This window comes from Rhinatrema bivittatum, chromosome 4 (assembly GCF_901001135.1).
Source record: "Rhinatrema bivittatum chromosome 4, aRhiBiv1.1, whole genome shotgun sequence".
Classification (NCBI taxonomy): domain Eukaryota; kingdom Metazoa; phylum Chordata; class Amphibia; order Gymnophiona; family Rhinatrematidae; genus Rhinatrema; species Rhinatrema bivittatum.
The window spans coordinates 15,779,218-15,798,732 of record NC_042618.1 but is presented as its reverse complement, the minus strand read 5'-3'; the positions used below and the strand labels follow the sequence as shown (position 1 = coordinate 15,798,732).

General features: G+C 42.5%; 1 protein-coding gene across 2 annotated transcripts in view; it reads left to right on the top strand.

Moving 5' to 3' along the window:
- Nucleotides 1-19,515, top strand: part of EML5 (EMAP like 5) — a 378,431-nt gene that overhangs the window by 244,377 nt on the left and 114,539 nt on the right. For both annotated transcript variants that reach the window (XM_029597756.1, XM_029597755.1), the window contains exons 19-23: nucleotides 8,737-8,848; nucleotides 11,595-11,722; nucleotides 11,912-12,053; nucleotides 16,141-16,293; nucleotides 16,659-16,790. In XM_029597756.1, the coding sequence (XP_029453616.1) occupies nucleotides 8,737-8,848; nucleotides 11,595-11,722; nucleotides 11,912-12,053; nucleotides 16,141-16,293; nucleotides 16,659-16,790 (667 nt within the window). The remainder of the gene's footprint in view (nucleotides 1-8,736; nucleotides 8,849-11,594; nucleotides 11,723-11,911; nucleotides 12,054-16,140; nucleotides 16,294-16,658; nucleotides 16,791-19,515) is intronic.

The window sequence follows — 19,515 nt, the reverse complement described above, 5'->3', positions numbered from 1 at the left end:
TTGGCAATTCACAATAGGACACTACCCCCATCCTATGACCTTTTAATTTCCTAAGATACACTATATCAACTGGCTGCCCTTTATCCACATGTTTATTTATGCCCTCAAAAAAATGTAGCAAATTTGTGAAGCAAGACTTCCCTTGGCTAAATCCATGTTGGCTTTGTCCCATTAAACGATGCTTATCTATAGTTTAAGCAATTTTGTTCTTTATAATAGTTTCTACCATTTTGCCTGGCACAGGTGTTAGACTCTCTGGTCTGTAGTTTCCTGGATCACCCCTTGATCCCTTTTAAAAAATTGGCGATATATTGGCAATCCTTCCAGTCTTCAGGTACCATAGAAGATGTTACTGATAGTGTACAAATTTCAAATTTCTCAGCTCTTTCAGCACTCTGGAATATATGCCATCTGGTCCAGGTTTTTTGCTACTCTTTAGTTAGTCAATTTGACTGAGATTTGTTTCGGTTCTTCTGACTTCATCTCCTTTGACTATCATTTTTGGCATGGGTATATCTCTTAACATCTTCCTCAGTGAATATCGAAGCAAATAATTCATTTAGTCTCTCTGCTATGGCTTTCTCACCCCTAAGGGCTCCTTTTACTCCTTGATCATCTAATGGTCCAACTGACTCCCTCACAGGCCTTTTATCTCAAATATACCTGAAAAAGTTTATATTATGAGTTTTAGCATCCGTGGCAAGTTTCTTTTCAAATTATCTCTTTATCTTCCTTATTAATGCTTTGCAGCTGACTTGCCAGTGCTTATGTCATTTCCTGTTTTCTTCATTCGGATCCCTTTTCCATTTCTTGAAAGATGTTCTTTTAGATATTATAGCCTCTCTCACCTCACCTTTTAACTATGCCGATAGTCGTTTAGCCTTCCTTCCACCTTTTCTAATGTGTGGAATGCATCTGGTCTGGGCTTCCAAGATGGTATTTTTAAACAACGTCCATGCCTGTGCTTTGCAGTTTCTCCTTTCATTTTTTTCCTAACCGTTTTCCTTATTTTATAATAGTCACCGTTTTGAAAGCTAAATGCTGTCGCAGTTATTATTTCTTTTTTGTGCTCCTTCCAGTTATCAAGTCAAATTTGATAATGTTGTGATCACTGTTGCCAAGTGGCTCCAATACTGATACCTCTCGCACCAAATCCTGTGTTCCACTAAGGACTAGGTCTAAAATAGTTTTCCCTCTCATTGGTTCTTGTACCAGCTGCTCCATGAAGCAGTCATTTATTTCATCCAGGAATGTTACTTCTCTAGAATGTCTTGATGTAACATTCACCCATTCATTACTGGGGTAATTGAATTCACCCATTGTTACTGTACTTCTGATTTTGTTAGCATCCCAAATTTCTTTTAGCATTTCTTTGTCTGTTAGTTCATTCTGGCCAGGTGGACAGTAATACACCCCCACTAGTATTTTATTCTCTTTTTCAGCTGGAATTTCTACCCATAAAGATTCAGTAGTGCATCTCGTTTCCTGCAGATTACCCAGAGCCCTAGCAATCTTATAGTATAGAGAGATTATTGCCATCTTCTAATGAAAATTGACACAGTTAACCCCCTTAATATAATTTATTTTTAGCTTTCCTAATCTGAACTCTCTAACCCCTATAGTACAAGTGTAAATAATGGTGATAATGCAGAACAGAAGCAAGGACTGCAGCTCATCTAATGCTGAAAACACGCACATAAGCCTGCGCTTCCTAGAGCTATAATGTGCTCTATGTATGGAGAAATTGCCAAAAGGCATTTACCCAGAAAAACTGTCTATAAATTAGCAATTATCCATCCTATCATTTCGTTGTAATTTGTAGCCTGGTATCACAAGGAGGAGGCAAGGGAGAGGCTACTGAGGTTTCCCGGGCTCCGCCAGTGAAAGGGGTGCAGTCATGCAGGCAGGACAACAGCTGGTGCAGGTTTCCCAGCACCAGCAGCAAAATGGAACAAAAAAACAAACAAAAAAAAAAGGCTCACTGGCAGAAGAAGAGCTGGTGGGGGGTTTTCCAAGATCCACCAGCACAGCACAGAAAGAGAAACACTGCAGGCAGCAGAAGGGCAAGGCGATGGGAGCAGTGTGAGAGGGAAGGGGCAGCGGGAAGAAGCAGTAGGAGAGGGAAAATGGCGAGGGCTTGGGGAGTTGGAGAGTTAGGGGGAAGGGGATGGAGGAAGGAGAGGGACAGTGGGGGGTTGGGGAGGAAGAAGGGCAGTGGGAAGGAAGGAGAGGAAGGACAGGGGCAGTGGGGAGGAAGGAGAGGGGCAGAGAGGGAGGAGAAGAGTGCACATCCCCCCTGACACTTCCACTGTCCCCCATGCATACACTTTTACTCTCCCACTCCTCCCACACACACACACGCACACACACACACACACACACACACACACACACACGCAGCACTGACACAACCCACACACGTGTACCCCCACACCCCTCAAGCACCCATATCCGCACACTCACACCATACCCCTCACACAAGCACACCCATACATGCACACTTCATTACACACACACACACTCATACCCCATCCACATATCGCCACCTCACACAAGCACCCATACCCCTACACACACTCCATGCACATATACCCCTACCCTACACACATGCTTACTCCACCCCACCCCCTCCACCCACACATGCATCTCCTACACCCACACATGCATGCATCTGCCCTTCCACCCCAAGACATACAATTCCCCCCCACCTCCCTCCTTAATCACCCCCACCTCCCCCACCCACAAGTCTACATGCTTAGCCCCTCCTCAACATGCACACACAGCTTTAGTTATTCCCCAGCTCACCCCAGTCACTCACACCAACCCATTAACACATACATACAAACCACTTCCTGCATACCCAAGAGGAGGAGAGAGGGTGAAGGGGTAAAGTTCTGAGGGGGGAGAGTGCCAACCTACTCACCCAGCTCACTCAACTGCAGGCATTCACCCATACCAAAATCACTCACAATATTCTGATATGAAACCCACTCACACATCTCTCACCCCTCCCATGGAGGAGGAAGAGGAGTTTGTAGAGATTGCAAGAGGGAATAGGTCCATCCACCAACACACACACACACACACACACACACACACACACTCTCACTCTCACCTTCCCACAACACAGACACAAATGGGGGAGAAGGAGGGAAATGGTGAGTGCAGCAAGGGAGAGGAAGAAAGTGCACATGCACCCACATGCTTGCACAGGAGAGGAGAGGGAGGGTGGCTGGAAAATGGGAGCGGGATTCCCCCCCCCCCCCCCAATATCATTTATCCACACACTCTCCACTTACCTCCCGATACCACTTACGCATCCACCGCTCACAACCACAACACATACGCACCATTCCCAGACAGGTGGGGAGGAGAGGAATAGGGGGGAATGTGGAGAGTGCAAAGGGAAAAAGTGCCCATGCACCCACGCACTGCTCACACCAATCCATCAGCGCCTACCACCCACATCCCCAAATACATGCACCCCCACCCATCACCATATACCCACCCATACCTACACCTCCCATCCCTCCCGCCACCACCATGTGCAGCCCGCACCTTTACACACCATCAGACCTACACCCTTCCCCACTGAATGCACCTCCCGCACACACACAGACGCCTACCCCATTCCTCCACCCCCAACAGCGCAAGTACAAGACACCGAAAATGTACACATCCAGCTGATGAAGTCATAAAACTCGCTTTTATAAATTGCCATGTAGTTATCAATTTCTCTTTTTTGGGGGGTTCCCTTAACATCCGTGCGTAAGGCGGGGTAAAAGGAGAGGTGGGTGGTGGAGAGTTCTGTGGCTCTCTCCCTGCCCCTTCCTTTCATTAAAGTCACTTGCCCCGCCCAACTTGCATTATCCACCCAGGCAGGTGTTGTGATCCTGCTCGCTGCAGGACCGCGAGCAAGCTCTTACCTTTGCAGTCTGGGCCGCCAGCGGCACGGCGCGGCAGGAGCCGCATCGGAGTTCTCACATGCAGCCTGGAGCCGCCCCCGGATCCTCCATGTGGCAGGAGCCGTGCTGGGGTTCTTCACCGCGGCAGGGAGCCACGGACTTAGGCCTGTCCTGCGTCGCGGAGGCCACTGTCATCATCCTCTTCGATGCGGCCCAGAGGCCGCAATCCCCGGGGTCTTCTTCCGGCTGGAGCCACCCCCCGGATATCATCTTCAGCGGCAGGATGCCGCCTCCATTGTCGGGGCCTGCACGGCCCTAGCTCCTGCTCTTCCTCTCTCAGCAGGGCCACTGTCCTTGGTCTTGCCTGCCTTCCTTAGGCGCGGGGCCGCGCCTCCTTCAGCCACTTAAAGGGCCAGTAGGGAAGGGTCCTTCTGGTCCCACCTGCAAGCTGCTCCCTAGGGGTTGGCTTTTCCAGCCCTACAAAAGGGCTCCTCCAGCATTCAGCTGGGGCCTTCGCAAGGAGCAAGTTCCTTCCTGGAACTGTCCTCCAGGAGCTGGTCTTCTCTAGGACTTCCTTGCACTCCTCGCTCCTGTATGGCATTCCTGTTTTCTTTGTTGGATCCTTCGTCATCTGTCCTGGTCCTTGCTGATGTCCCATCTGTTCCTGATGTCTCCTTCATCCTGATTCTTGATGTTCCTTCGTCCAGTCTTGATGTCGTCCTGTCCAGATGTCCCAGGCTTCACTTGATCCATCCTAGCGTGGTCCGCGAACACCCCCGCTGGGATGTGTAGGGCACTGGTGGGTCTTCTCCATCGTCGGAGCCGAGGATCTCCATGTTCCTGTCTGTCACCTCCTGCGTCTGGAATCTTCTGATGTCCGCTTCGTCCGCCCTGGCTGCTCTCCAAGTGTCCAGAGAGTCCGTCCCGGATGTCCTGGATCCTTGCCTTGGAGGTCCGTCTAATCTCTCCTCCGATGCTCTGGACTCCGGCTACGCCTAGCCTCCGGCGGGCAGTTCTGCAGTGGATAGCCTGAGGGCCGTTCTGGCCCCTGCAGCCTCCTCCCCGACTATGGGTGTTAGGACCTTATCTGGAGTCTTCTTCATGCTGAGTTTTATCCTGATTTTAACTTGTCTGATATTCATCTGAGTCTCATCTTCGTTTGATCTTTGTCTGAGTCTGTCTTTATCAGCATCTGCGTCTTCAACTTCGGTTCCAGTCCACCATTGCCTTCTGTCTGGCCTGCCACCTTTGCTGCTCCCTGCGGCAGGTCCGAAAGGGCTTGGAGTGGTTGGAGGACTACTCAGAGGCCAACCTTGCGTGGTTGGTCTCACTGAGGCTGCGCAGGTCGGCAGGGGCTTGGTCTCCACTCCTTCCCAGACGAGAACCGTCTCGCCTCAAGGGCACACGCTCCTTGTCCCGCACTGGGGAACGCCCCCTAGCGCTCTCTTCCATTGCAGTGCAACAGCAGGAACATGGAATCTAGAACGGAGGAGCCCACTGGCAGGGTTGGCAAGCCCCCAATAAAATAAATAAATAAATGTTGATAATTGATTAAGCATTGCCTGTGGTGTGAGCTGAAAGGAAACGCCATTAACCATCCATGACTTTACAAACAGTTCCCTTTTGCTCCGTCTTAAGTGGCGTTAGTATAAAAGTGATGGACCCAAAAAACAAATCGGTAACCGATCCAGTGAGCTGTGTAGCAGTGACGACAATGAGAATCGGATAAAAGAAAGCCCTTTATTAAAACGCCCGACTCTGGCCGAGTTTCGCTCTTTTTGCACAGAGCTGCCTCAGGGGCAACTAGAAATGGACATATAAATAATTAATATACATATATATGAAATAAAACAATATTTGACATAAATGGATAAAAAAATATATTAATTTGAATTATGTTATAAAATCATTGTATTATAAATAACATAAAATCAGAAAAATTAATACATATATATGTGTTTGGACTTATGGATACAATAACTTAAAAGACAACATGTATATATGAAAAAATAACTTAAAAGACAACATGTGTATATGAAAAAATAAATGAAATGCAGTATATCAAGGAGTAAAACATGTGACATTGTAAAAATGCAAGGAATAGAGAGGTGGTGATCCTGTGTCATATACAATGTATGAAACTATAAACAACATGGAGTCAATAATGGTTTTTGGATAATACAATCATTATATATTTCATGCTTACTTCATTCAAGCAGGACTTGGAAAGGTCAATAACGTATTAATTATCCTAAATATGAAAAAACAAACAAACAAAACAAATGAATAAATACAAAAATCAAAAAAATTAAAGTGAAAAAATGAAAATGACATGAATGTAAATGGCTGTCATGAAAAAAGGAAAAGTAAAAAAAATATAATAAATGAAAAAATGAATGAAAAAAATCAAAAGAGGATTGTTTGAAAGAAAATGTTGGAATAAAAAATGAATGATTAAGGAACCAAAATGACAATGGATGAATAATTGTTAATGTGACTAGAAAAATCTACCTGCAACGCAGATGGTTTCACTCTAAAGCAATTAAACTTTCTATATATATGAACTGTAATAAACAAATGAGTAGTTGAATGAGCTGTTTGTATGTTTTTCAGCATACTACATTCATTTTATATCATTTGTTTATTACAGTTCATATATATAGAAAGTTTAATTGCTTTAGAGTGAAACCATCTGCGTTGCAGGTAGATTTTTCTAGTCACATTAACAATTATTCATCCATTGTCATTTTGGTTCCTTAATCATTCATTTTTTATTCCAACATTTTCTTTCAAACAATCCACTTTTGATTTTTTTCATTCATTTTTTCATTTATTATATTTTTTTTACTTTTCCTTTTTTCATGACAGCCATTTACATTCATGTCATTTTCATTTTTTCACTTTAATTTTTTTGATTTTTGTATTTATTCATTTGTTTTGTTTGTTTGTTTTTTCATATTTAGGATAATTAATACGTTATTGACCTTTCCAAGTCCTGCTTGAATGAAGTAAGCATGAAATATATAATGATTGTATTATCCAAAAACCATTATTGACTCCATGTTGTTTATAGTTTCATACATTGTATATGACACAGGATCACCACCTCTCTATTCCTTGCATTTTTACAATGTCACATGTTTTACTCCTTGATATACTGCATTTCATTTATTTTTTCATATACACATGTTGTCTTTTAAGTTATTTTTTCATATATACATGTTGTCTTTTAAGTTATTGTATCCATAAGTCCAAACACATATATATGTATTAATTTTTCTGATTTTATGTTATTTATAATACAATGATTTTATAACATAATTCAAATTAATATATTTTTTTATCCATTTATGTCAAATATTGTTTTATTTCATATATATGTATATTAATTATTTATATGTCCATTTCTAGTTGCCCCTGAGGCAGCTCTGTGCAAAAAGAGCGAAACTCGGCCAGAGTCGGGCGTTTTAATAAAGGGCTTTCTTTTATCCGATTCTCATTGTCGTCACTGTTAGTATAAAAGTGCCAGCCTCATCATCTCATTTATTGATTTCTGCAGAGGGAGAACATAGTGACAGCGAGGCAATTAAATGAACGTCAGGCTATAGAAGTAATTGTCACCCTTAACACAGGAAAAAGTTTTCAGTTGCAAATATTCGTATGATTTTTTTTTTTTATTGCCTTACGAGCAGTAATGTAATTAAAAGCACCTTCTGTGACTTTTCAAAAGCAGATGTGACAAGCAGTAGGACTCGCCCTGTTGCAATTATGCATTTTACTGTCAGTCATAATTTTTACATTTCTTTGAATAGCTCCCATAAGCCTAACCATAAAAGACTTTGAAGCAGCCATGGTAGCCAGGCTCTCAGACTTCCTCAGGAGCCATTCAGATGGGCAGTCCGAGTAATGGCATTTATGACTTGTTCAAATCACAACTGGGGATGTATTCTTAGCACTGTGGACAGGTAAAACAGGGCAGAAGGGATGGGCCACTTGGTCTTTATCCACCATCATCTGTTGTGTTCCTGTGATTGTTACTATGCGCGCATGGTTGCTCCCAGGAAAGCAGGGGAGATGCGGGAAAACGGCTTAAGGAACTGCAGTGCCTGTGCAGCAGTATTTTAATTCAAGCCCAGGTGCTTATTTTTGTTTAAGAGCATGAAATGTTGAGCTGGGAAAGACCAATTATCTCATTATGCCCAACATCCTGTCTCCAATAGCAACAAATCTGGGTCACCTGGCAGTACCCGTCAGATCCCAATGGGAAGCTTCATTTCCCAGAAATAAGAGGTGGCAATCCCCAAGTCTACCTGGCTAATAACTGTTAATGGACCTGTTCTCCAGGTACTTGTCCAAAACAAAACAAAAAAATCCACTTATACTATTAAACTTGACTATCTCCCGCAGCAACAAATTCCTCAACTTAATTGTGCATTGAATGAAAATAAAATGCTTTTAAAATGTGTTTAGTATCTGCTACCATTGAGTTTCATGGACTTTCCACTAGTCCTAGCACTCTTTTAACATTTTGGGTTTTAGGACCGTGAGTGATAATGCTATCCGTGCTGGATAGTTAAACAGAGACTGCACACCAAACCAAGAGGATAATAATTTCGTGCTCTGGGAGATTTACTAACTCCCAATAGCTGATGCTTTGGTCTCTAATTCCATTGAAGTTCTTGGGCCAGAGACTAAAACATCAGCTCGTCAGGGTTAATGCATCTTTATTTTCTGCTCTTCGGATTGCATGCCCGTGTTTCAGGAATTCGCTTGCCAGTATTTAGTACCTGAATTTGATACACCTTGGTCTGCCATTCTCTGTTTGCTGCAGGGATTCGTCACTGGCGGAAAGGATGGGGTCGTTGCCCTTTGGGATGACTCCTTTGAACGCTGCCTTAAAACCTATGCCATCAAGCGAGGCGCCCTGGCCCCCGGTTCCAAAGGTTAAGTCATTTAAGGTTATTCTACCACTAATAGTAGCAATATGTTTCATATACTGTATATATATATATATTGTATTTATATTTATACCCTTTCAATCAGCACGCATTTCTTTAGAGGGAAAGAATTGAACTTTTATGGCACACAATGATGGAACGCTACAAGATCTTTGATGTAGATCAGTTTCTAGAATTACATTTTTACCTTCTGAAAAAGCAATCTTACTTGAAAGTAAACCAACAACCTGATTTATCAACGTCTTACCCCATAGACACAGAATGGGAAAAAAGCCTTAGGTAGCTTTTAAAAGGAGGGCAAGTGCACCCATAAACACGCGTATTGGTCACGCGAGCAAAAAAATATGCATAATTTTATATTGTGCGTGCAAGTACACAGTATCATTTAAAATATTCCTACTGCAGGTATGTGTGGAGCCTTTACATGTGTACTCATAATGACCATGGGGAAGGGAGGAGGGAGAGAGAGCAAGCTTCTGTTAGAGAGACAAACTGACACTCTATATACCTCCCACTGTAACAGGGGGCACTTTCAACTAAGGGTGGGTTTTGGGGGGATGGACGAATGTAACACCGCTCCCCAAAACCCACCTTAGCTGAAAGTGCCCCTCTTACAGTGGGAGATATATAGGGTGTCAGATTGCCTCTCTAACAGAGGCTCTCTCCTAAATCTCCAGACTTGCGCCTCATCAGGACCAGTAGTAAAGTTACGCAGGTAACATGGGGCGCGTTGCCATGCTCAGCCTTGCAAACTTCAGGGGTTATGCACATAAGTTTTGGTCCCTCCCCGGAACACCCATGCCCCATCTCCTTTCTATCTCCTTAATCTTGACACGCGCACAGGAATGTATGCGCGTACTTCCCGGCTTCTTAAAATTCACGTTGCTCGTGCACGGCCCACATACACGTGTTAGGGATGTGCATTCGTTTCATTCGTTTAATTCGTTTGATACGTTTCCCATTACATGTCAATTAAATGTGCATTTGTTTCATATGTTTCATACGTTTCATATTACATGCTTGTATAGGAAACGGATGAAACGGATGAAACGAATGCACATCCCTAACACGTGTATGAGGCCGTTTTTCTGCAAGCAATGCTCTTCAAATCTACCTGTTAGTGAGTTGGCCCCTTAGTTTGGCTAGAGGTGATATCTTTATTAGGATAATGTGTGTTCTTGCTTTTGGGATTATTAGGGTCCATTCCTTATTTTGGGTTGACTAATAGAACACTCCTTTTTTTCTGCTTCATAAAAATAACTTTTTCCCTCCATTCTGTGCCTATGGAAAAAGCTTTATTGTATAATGTTATAAAGTGATTGAGCTGCAGCAATCCGGTTAGGAGATTTGGCTGTCAATTAGTTGTACACTAAATAAACAAAAAAGCCTCTGAAACAATCCCCAACTTACTGAAGAAAATCACACAGCAAAGATTAGGCGAACTGTAAATGAATATAGGTTGATCAAAATTTGTCTGGTGCAGTGCCACGGATGGGGGGTGGGCAAAGCACAGTAGCGCCGGACGTGTACCGCTCCGTTTCTGATAGCGGCGCGCACCCGGACCTGTTGCATATAAAACTCTCTCAAGCCCCTGAAGCAGACGGAGCGCCGTCAAAATGCTGGCAGTGTTACATAAATTAGTGCGACTTATAAGGTCTTCCGCCTTAGGATTCTGATGGCTTTATTTAGAGATTTGATATATTTTATTGTGCGTGCACAAACTATTATATAAATAGATGTTACTGTACAGTTGCTTAAAGCAACATTCAAACCAAAGCAAATGCTGACGTATGTGTATTTATCTTATTTATTTCAGTATGTGGAGATGAAAGCCTTGTTTTTCTGCTGAGTTATGGGGATGGCAGAGTACATTTAACCTAATCAAAGCAAAACAATAGAACAATTACATCCAATTACACAATTAGCTATTCAAAACATTTAGGGGCATGTCTAGTTGTCAGAGCAGATTTCAAGCTAGGAAGGGCTGAACATTTATGCAGGTGTAATGCAAGTTCAGTGCAAGATGCTAGACCAACATTTATGCAAACACATGAAACATGATTCCAGTACGATTTACCTCATCACTGATAATCTGGCTATTTTTTTTTTTACTGTTATTAATATGCCAGATTGTAGGAGGGGTTTAAGATTATGATTGAGAATCACTGTCTGTTTGCCCACCATTGTTTAAAATGATGTTCTAAGAAACAGGGAGGTCCATATTCAAAAGCATGTAGCCAGATAACTCAGAAATTATCTGTCCAAATGAAGATTTGGGCACTTAGCTAGCTATCTTCTAGCCAGCCAATAAGTTAGCCAGCTAGAATTTAGCTGGCTAAGTTAGGGTGCGTTCCAGGAGTGAACCTAGGAGGAGCTGAATTAGCTGGCTAAGTTATTCGGCTGGCTCCGATATTCAGAGTTAACCGGCTAATGTAGCCAGCTAAGTCTGGTCGCGCCAAAGAGCTGTTCTAAAGGTAGCAAGGTTAAGAGAGCTGGCTATATTCAATACTGCAGCTGTACTATTGAATATACCTCCAAAGTTAGATGGCTAAGTTTATCCAGCTAACTTTACTATCCGGGCAGTGACTGAATATGGACCTCATAGAAATCAGAAATAATGTGTCTATTCTAGCCTGTGTTTCCCCGCATGGCCAGCAGATGGCTTCTTTAAACTTTGCTTTGGGTGCTTGCCTTCTTAGTAATAACCTGCCTCACTTAATTGACATTGTAGGCTTGCTCTTAGAAGATAACCCTTCCATTCGTGCCATATCATTAGGACACGGGCATATATTAGTGGGCACAAAAAATGGCGAGATTTTGGAGGTGGATAAAAGTGGACCAATAACCCTTCTGGTTCAGGTAAAAGAAGTTCAATGACAAACGCATCTTCTCCATTCACTCGTTTCCCTCTTAAATAGCATCAGACCCGCGAATCTCCTTTGTTCTTTCACTGGGAGACTGTTTTGCCTCATACAGTGCCACCCAGCGTGCTTTACTCCTCTTCGGCTCTGCAAACAGAATTATCTAAAGCATTTGCATTTCTCGTAGGGCCATATGGAAGGGGAAGTATGGGGTCTGGCTACCCATCCTCATTTACCTATATGCGCTACTGTAAGTGATGACAAAACCCTAAGGATATGGGACCTGTCCCCTAGTCATTGTATGCTAGCTGTGCGGAAACTGAAGAAGGGTAAGAACTTGATATGAACACGTTAAACAATTAACTGTCATTCTGCATGTGTCATTTTTAGTCGTTAATGCCTGGGAAAGTGCAGAGGCAGCTAGAAAGAGCAGGAGCTTCTTTCAGTGTCATGCCCCTAGTGTTAGCCTTCGTGGCGTTGAGTCTTTTCTGAGCTTGAGAACATTTTGAAATAGATGTAGGATGATTTTCTTTTTAAACCTTGAACTGTAAATGAAACAGACCGAGAAGAGAAAGTATGCCAGCTTCTGTACTCAGATGGGATTTTTTCCCTACGTGTCCCCATTTTGTAAACTCTTTGAAAACAGGGCTCCATGTGATGGGAAAACGTTGAAAGCAAGAAAACCTGTAACGTCGTGTTCTTAGTTTTTTCTTGATCATTTTCTGTTAGCTTCATGGAAATCAAGTGGATGCCTTGGCTGGTGGCTTTTATTTTCCAGAATCACTATCTAGAACATTTATTAAATAAATTTTGGATTTTGGGTGAAAGGGAATTATATTTCTTTTTCTAGACCCATCTTTGAGAATAGTAAGCTGGATCATAATGTCTAAGAGGTCCATATTCAAAAACCTGCCAAGTGGCTAAGTTATGCAGATATTCGGCAGAACTTATAAGTGTTCCGCTGAATGTCTGATTAAATTTACTTGGATAAAGTTCGTAAGTACAGTAAAGTAAGTAAAAGTACTCAAGTAAGTAAATCTTTAAATACTTATAGAGAAATGGGAAAAAAAGGGCAGCATCTGGACAGCTGTGGAAAATAAAGTCCTGGATCTAGAGGCAGTCATGGAAGAGGGTGACTTGGGTGTAGTGACAGTCATGGAGACGTGGCACATGGAAAACCATGACTGGGAAGAAAAGGAGGAGGCATGCACTCTGTATATAAAATAATATCCAAAGGAACAGAATTGCAGGGCTCGTGAAGTAAGGAGGAGGCACTGTGGCTTAATCTGGAAAGAGGGAATGGAACATCTGTTTATATTGGTGTAATATCCAGACCTCCATCACATCCAGAGGAGATGGACAGAGATTTAATGGAGGATATTCACAGGACTGCTGTGAAAGGGAGGGTGCAATTGCTAGGTGGTTTGAATCTGCCAGATGTTGATCAGGACATCCCAGCTGCAGTGTCATCCAGAAGCAGGGAGGACCTGGATTCTCTGCATCAACTGGTAAGAGAACCCATACGGGAAGGGGCGATATTGGACCTGGTGCTTCACAATGAGGAGAGTGTTTCTGACGTTGCAGTGGACGATCATCTGGGATCCAGAGATCACCGGATGGTGCGGTTCAGCATTAGAGCACAGATGATGAAGGTTCATTCTAAGGTGAGGGTCCTAGACTTCAGCAAAAATGACTTTGTTAAAATGGGGGAGCACCTCAAGGAGTCGTTAACTGGATGGGAAAATTCAGGGGAAGTAGAAGAGCAGCGAGAAAAACTAAAAAGAGTTATTGTGAGGACAACAAACCTTTTTGCTAGGAAAGTAAAAAAAGGTAAGACGAAACAGAAGTCGCTATGGTTTTGTAAAGAAGTAGATGAAAAATCCAGGAAAAAAGGTTAAGCGTTTATAAAAAGAGATTGCAGAAAAAGGAGAACAGGAAACAATTTATGGAAAAGCTAAAGCTGGGAAAGTAGATACAAATGGAATTAAAAATAGCAGAAGTGGTAAAATGGGGGAACAAGACTTTGTTTTGGATATGTTAGTGAGAGGAGAAAGTGCAAAAGTGGCCTTGTGAGGCTCGGAGGTGAAGGATAGGAATGTGTAGAGGCTGACAAGGAGAAAGAGGAATTGCTTAACAAGCATTTCATTGAGGAAAGCCCAGAAATAGGACCACAGAAAATGGACACAAATAGGATTGGAAATGAAGTAAACAATTCTCAGAAGACTCTGTTTGTGAAGAGCTAACTAAACTAAAAGTAGATAAAGTGATGGGGCCGAATGGGATACATCCGAGTGTAATAAAGGAAGTAAGAGAAATTCTGGCAGCTGTGTTGGATTTGACCTTTTCAATGCTTCTTTAGTCTGGAAAATGGACAGACTCACAGACTCTCAGACTAACCGATTTATTGAGGCGGGAACTTTTGAGGGCAGAGTCCACTTCGTGAAATGCAGAGTCTGGAGTAGTTCTGTGGTTCTTGAAACAGGCAGATATAGTTCCTCGTCACAAAAGTGGAAGTAAGGAGGGAACTACAGGCCGATTAGTCTGACCTCGGTGGTGAGTAAATTAATGGATTCGCTGCTAATACAGAAGATAGTGAAGTTTCTAGAATCCAAAGATTACAAGATCCACCTTGAATTTTAGATATCAGAGAAATACAAATTTCTTAAAGACAGCACGGTATTGTCAGAGTTAGGTCTTGTTAGATGAATCTGATCAATTTCTTTGGGTGACCAGACAGTCGGATCGGGGAGAGTGGATGTAGTGTACTTGGATTTCAGTAAGGCCTTTGACAGTTTCGCATAGGTGACTTATAAATAAACTGAGTGCTCTTGGTAGGGGCCCTAAAATAAACTGAGTTAGAAACTGGTTGACTTGGAGGCAACAAAGAGTAGTGGTAAATAGAGTTCACTTCAAGGATGGAGTCCTTACTAGAGGTGTGCTGCAGTGGTCAGTCTTTGGACCAATTTTTTCAACATTTTTATAAATGATATTGCTAATTTTAGATGCACAATGATGGGTTCTGCAGTAGCCAAGAAAAGGATCTTAGAGTAGCAGTAGTACATTGAAATCCTCAGTTCAGTATGTGGCGACGGTCAAAAAAGCAAACAATGCTAAGAATTGTTCCGAAAGGAATGGAGAATAAAATGAAGAACATCAAAATGCATCTGTATAGATCTGTGGTGTTACCTCACTTTGAATATTGTGTACAAATTTTGTCACTTTCATCTAGAAAAAGTTATAGCAGAGATGAGGAGTGTAGAGAAGCCAGACTCAGGATACCTTAAGGGACCAGCTCCAGGTGTCTGGCCCAGTCCACCTTAAAACATACACCAGCAGGGAATCCTAGTCCCAAGGCATTTCCTTTAGGAAGGGGATAACTGTAAGAGAGAAGCTCCAGAGAGACATAGAAAGCTGGGACTACGTCAAAACTGTGCAAGTGTAACCGCTGTCATTTTTTTCTCATTACTGCTGAGGTAAGCAGCCTTTTCTCTGTTAATTTTTGTGTAACTAATAAAAGTGCCTGAAGAAACAGCCGAGTCCAGGCACCTCTGTCCTCTGGCACATTCCCAAGCCTGCAAGGGCCGCTCCCACAGCTTTACAAGCAGAATTAGAAAAGGTACAGAGAACAACAACAAAAATGGTTAGGGGGATGGATCGGCTCGCTTATGAAGAAAAGCTAAACAAGTTCAGGCTGTTGAGCTTGGAGAAGAGACGATTGAGAAGGGACATGGTAGGGTTCCTCAAGATCATGAGTGGGGTAGAACAGGTAAACACAAAACAGTTACTTACCTTTTCAATTAACACTAGAGCTAGGGAACAGTCCTTGAAACTACCAGGCACTAGGTTTAAAGAAAATTGGAGAAAGTACTTTTTTCATTAACACACAATCAGGCTGTAGAATTTGTTGCCAGAGACCTTGATCAAGGCAAGTAACATAGCTGGGATTTAAAAAGGATTTGAACAAATTCCTAAAGTCCATAAATAATTATTAACCAAATGACTCCGGGAGACCCACCACTTGGACATAGGGGGTGTATTTTTAAAGGGCTAAATTTATGCAAGTAAAAACCAGTCTAACCCACATACATTTTTTTTAATATGGACCTCTTAAGTATTTACAAAAATGTGAAATATGAAATGCTTAAAAATAAATAGATGTAGGAAAAATCTGTAGAAAATATACATCACAAATGACTCTTTGAGAGTAAAGATGATACTGTACAGTATCCTTGCCCCCGACACATTATTGGAAAGGATGAAGCTCACTGCAGATTTACTTTTCACCATACTTACTGGTTTCTTTCTTGCAAATGCAAGGCTTAGAGTTATGTGCTGGAGCTAACCGTAATATGTTGAAAACACCATAGCCTTCAGAGTTCCCCTGCACCATATCTTTGTGTCTGCATATTTTTCCAGGGGGCAGATGTTGCTCCTTTTCCCCTGACGGGAAAGCTTTGGCAGTAGGGCTCAGCGATGGAAGTTTCTTGATGGTGAACGCAGACACCTTGGAGGACCTCGTCTCTTTCCAGCACAGGAAGGAGGTCATTTCAGACATTCGGTTTTCTCCTGGTAAGCGTGACGTTTTGTCAGACTGCGAGTTAAAGCCTCCTATTTTCAAATGGTTGTTCTTGTCTTAAAAAAAAACCCAAACAAACCAGATTCCCAAAGTTGCAGTCTTTTCATCATGTCTTTAAATGTTAAATAAATATGAGAAGCACAGAGATGGGCTAATGTGTACTTCACTGGAAATATTTCGCAGGAGAATGACGACCGGCAAGACCAATGCTATTCACCTGCTAAAGCCCCGGAGAATTCTAAATTGTTCTTCAAATTTCGTTATAAAGAGGGACAGTGAAGGAAAGTCAGTTTTGGACGTTTGACGTGGTAAATCGTGCCCCTTTAAGTGATGTCATACTTTTGCTGATGTATTCCAGGTACTGGGAAATACCTAGCCGTGGCCTCCTGTGACAATTTTGTAGACCTCTACAACGTGCTGAACAGTAAACGGGTTGGAGTCTGCAAGGGAGCTGTCAGTTATATAACGCATTTAGACTGGGATGCAAGCGGTAAGTAAGACGCATGGCTCGTTCGTCTAGATTAACCTCCCAGTCTTACTTTTTTACAGTAAGTTACCGTAAACTGAAAGTTGACTTATACACCCAGCATCACCACCGACATTGAGAGGTCCTTTCTCGGTGCCGGGCACAGTGATAAAAGGTTGCCTGTTATGAGTTAGAAGGTTGGCCTGGCCGCTTATCTATGTTCCACATTGCACAAACTCTCTCTGTTACATCATCTTCTCATACCAGCTTGGAAGTAATGTGGTAATGAGGAGAGACAATTGGTCTCAGGAAACTCTGTTATGCATGCAAGAAGTACCACGCTGACTTCTGAACCACAAACATATGAGTTGCAAATGCATTTTTGCTTGTAATTTAATTTAATTTAACAGGTTTTAAAAGCAGTCGAAGGAAGTGAGGAGCCTGTTTCACCAGTAGGCACAGTTTCTTAGAATGTTTATATTTATTATATTTTATTGTTACTGAATAAGATATGAAATTGTGTCTTTTTGTTCTAGACAATATAATAATTTGGGTTTTTGTTTTTTTTGTTGCACTGTGCCATAATGAAAGGGTGAGGAAACTAAAGTTGCAGATGTGGGTAAGCTGTCAGTAATTGAGCAGCAACTAACCATTCAGTGAAGGACATTTCATTACATTCCTTCCTATAAAGCCTATTGAGTTGTTTCACATTACTGTATATCCGTGCAGCAAATTACTGATGCTTTAGGAAGAGGATATTGTTTTGAAATATTACATGCCTATGAATTCCTGGCTGTCAGAGGTAGGAATCACAGAAATAAAATTTAACAAATAGAAACAGCAAATATTAGAGGTCAGCATAGAGCATGTGCCAGCTGCAAGAGTTTTGAATCCCATAGGGTCAGCATGGAGCCGGAGGCAAATCAGGAGAACCAGTTTTCTCCTCGGTTGCTGGTGGGAAAACTGCCTGGGTTTAGTGTTTGTGAGTGATTGGGAGCCTGCCTTGGGGGGGGGGGGTGAATGGGAGCTGCTTTGTTTGTGTGTGTGTGTTTGTGACTGGGAGCCTGACTTGCTGGGTGTGTGTGTGTGTTTGTCTGTGAATGGGAGCCTGCCTGTGTGTGTGTGTGTGTGTGTGTGGGGGGGGGGGGTTGGTGAATAAGAGTCTATTTTGGGTGCTGTGTGTGTGAATGGGAGCCTGTCTTGGGGGCTGAATGGGAGCCTGCCTTGGGTGTGTGTGTTTTGTTTATATGAATGGGAGCCTGCCATGGGGAGGGGTGTATGTGTGTGTGAATGGTAGTCTGCCTTGTGGGGTATGTATGTGTGAATGAAAACCTGCCTGGGGGGTTGGTGAATGGGAGCCTGCCTTGGGGGTAGTAAATGAGAGCCTGCCTTTTGGCGGGGATAGTGAATGGGAGCCTGTCTTGGGGGGGGTGAAGATTGGGAGTCTGCCTTGGGGGGATGAATGGGGGCCTGCCTGAGGTGTGTGTATGAGAGAGAACATGTGAGAGTGGAGAGCCTGTGTATGTGTGAGAGAGTGTATGTGTGTGTGTGGAAGTGGTAGCCTATGTGCGAGAGAGAGGATGAGAATGAGTACTTCTGTGTATGTGGAGTGACAGCTTGCTTGTGAGAGCATTTGAGAGAGCCTATGTGTGTGTGTGTGTGTGTGTGAGTGGAAGCCTGCATGTGAAATCCTATGTGTTTGTGTCGGAATGTGAACTTGTGTGTAAGAGAGAATGTAAGCATGAGAGCTTGTGTGGGTCTGTGGGAGCTTGCATGTGAGAGTGATAGCCTGTGTGTGTGTATGTGTTTGTGAAAGAGAAAGTGAGAGTTTACATGTGAAAGAGAGCATACGAGAGTGGGAGCCTGAGAGTGTGTGAGGTGGGAGTGGGAGCCTGTGTATATACGAGAGAGTATGCAAGAGTGGGACCCTATGTGAGATAAAGTGTGTTTGTGAGAAAGACAGTGTGTGTATGAAGGAGGAAGGAAAGAAGACAAGAAAGAAGAAACAGAATAAGAGACCCTGAAAAAGGAATTAGTAAAAGACAGACAAGGGGAGCAAAGAGACTGGGACCAAACGATTAGAAAAAATAAGATCAGACAACAAAGGTAAAAAAAATATATATATATATATATGTATTTTGACTTTCAGCAATTGGAATATGCCATCTTTGGGAAAGTGCATTTCTTATATATTTGTATTTTACTGTTTCTTCAGTATTCCAGTGTTCACAGAGGCTGAGGCTGGTTTCTCAGGCTTTCCATTTCAGTTTTGTCTGCATGTTTGTTTTTAATTTGTAGTCCCTTTATTCTGTATTAGGTAAGGCTCTGTCTGTGTTGCGCACGTGTGACAGAAGGGCAGTATTTTAGCTAGCGTGTAGTTTCTCTGTAGGGATTTGTAGCAGTTTGACTTATTTTGATTCCCCAGTAGGTGGTGAATTGTTCTAGGGGGCCTGGTGTAATGTTTGCCTTTGCTGTCGTTTTGTAGATAAGGTTGCTATTGTTTGAGTCCTGAGAGTTACTGCTGTTATAGCAGTTCTAAGTGGGTTTGGTTTTTTTTAGGGATTTGTCTTACTTTACAAAGTGTTTGGCAATGGAGGGAGTTTGTTTTGCTGTCACTGAGGTGACATCTAAATTTGAATTTTTTGTTTTTTGGTATGTCCTAATTCTGTTTTGCACCTATTGCAAATCTTAAGTTCTTATGATGATTATTATGATTATTGCTGTTTTATTGTAGTTATGATATTCTCTG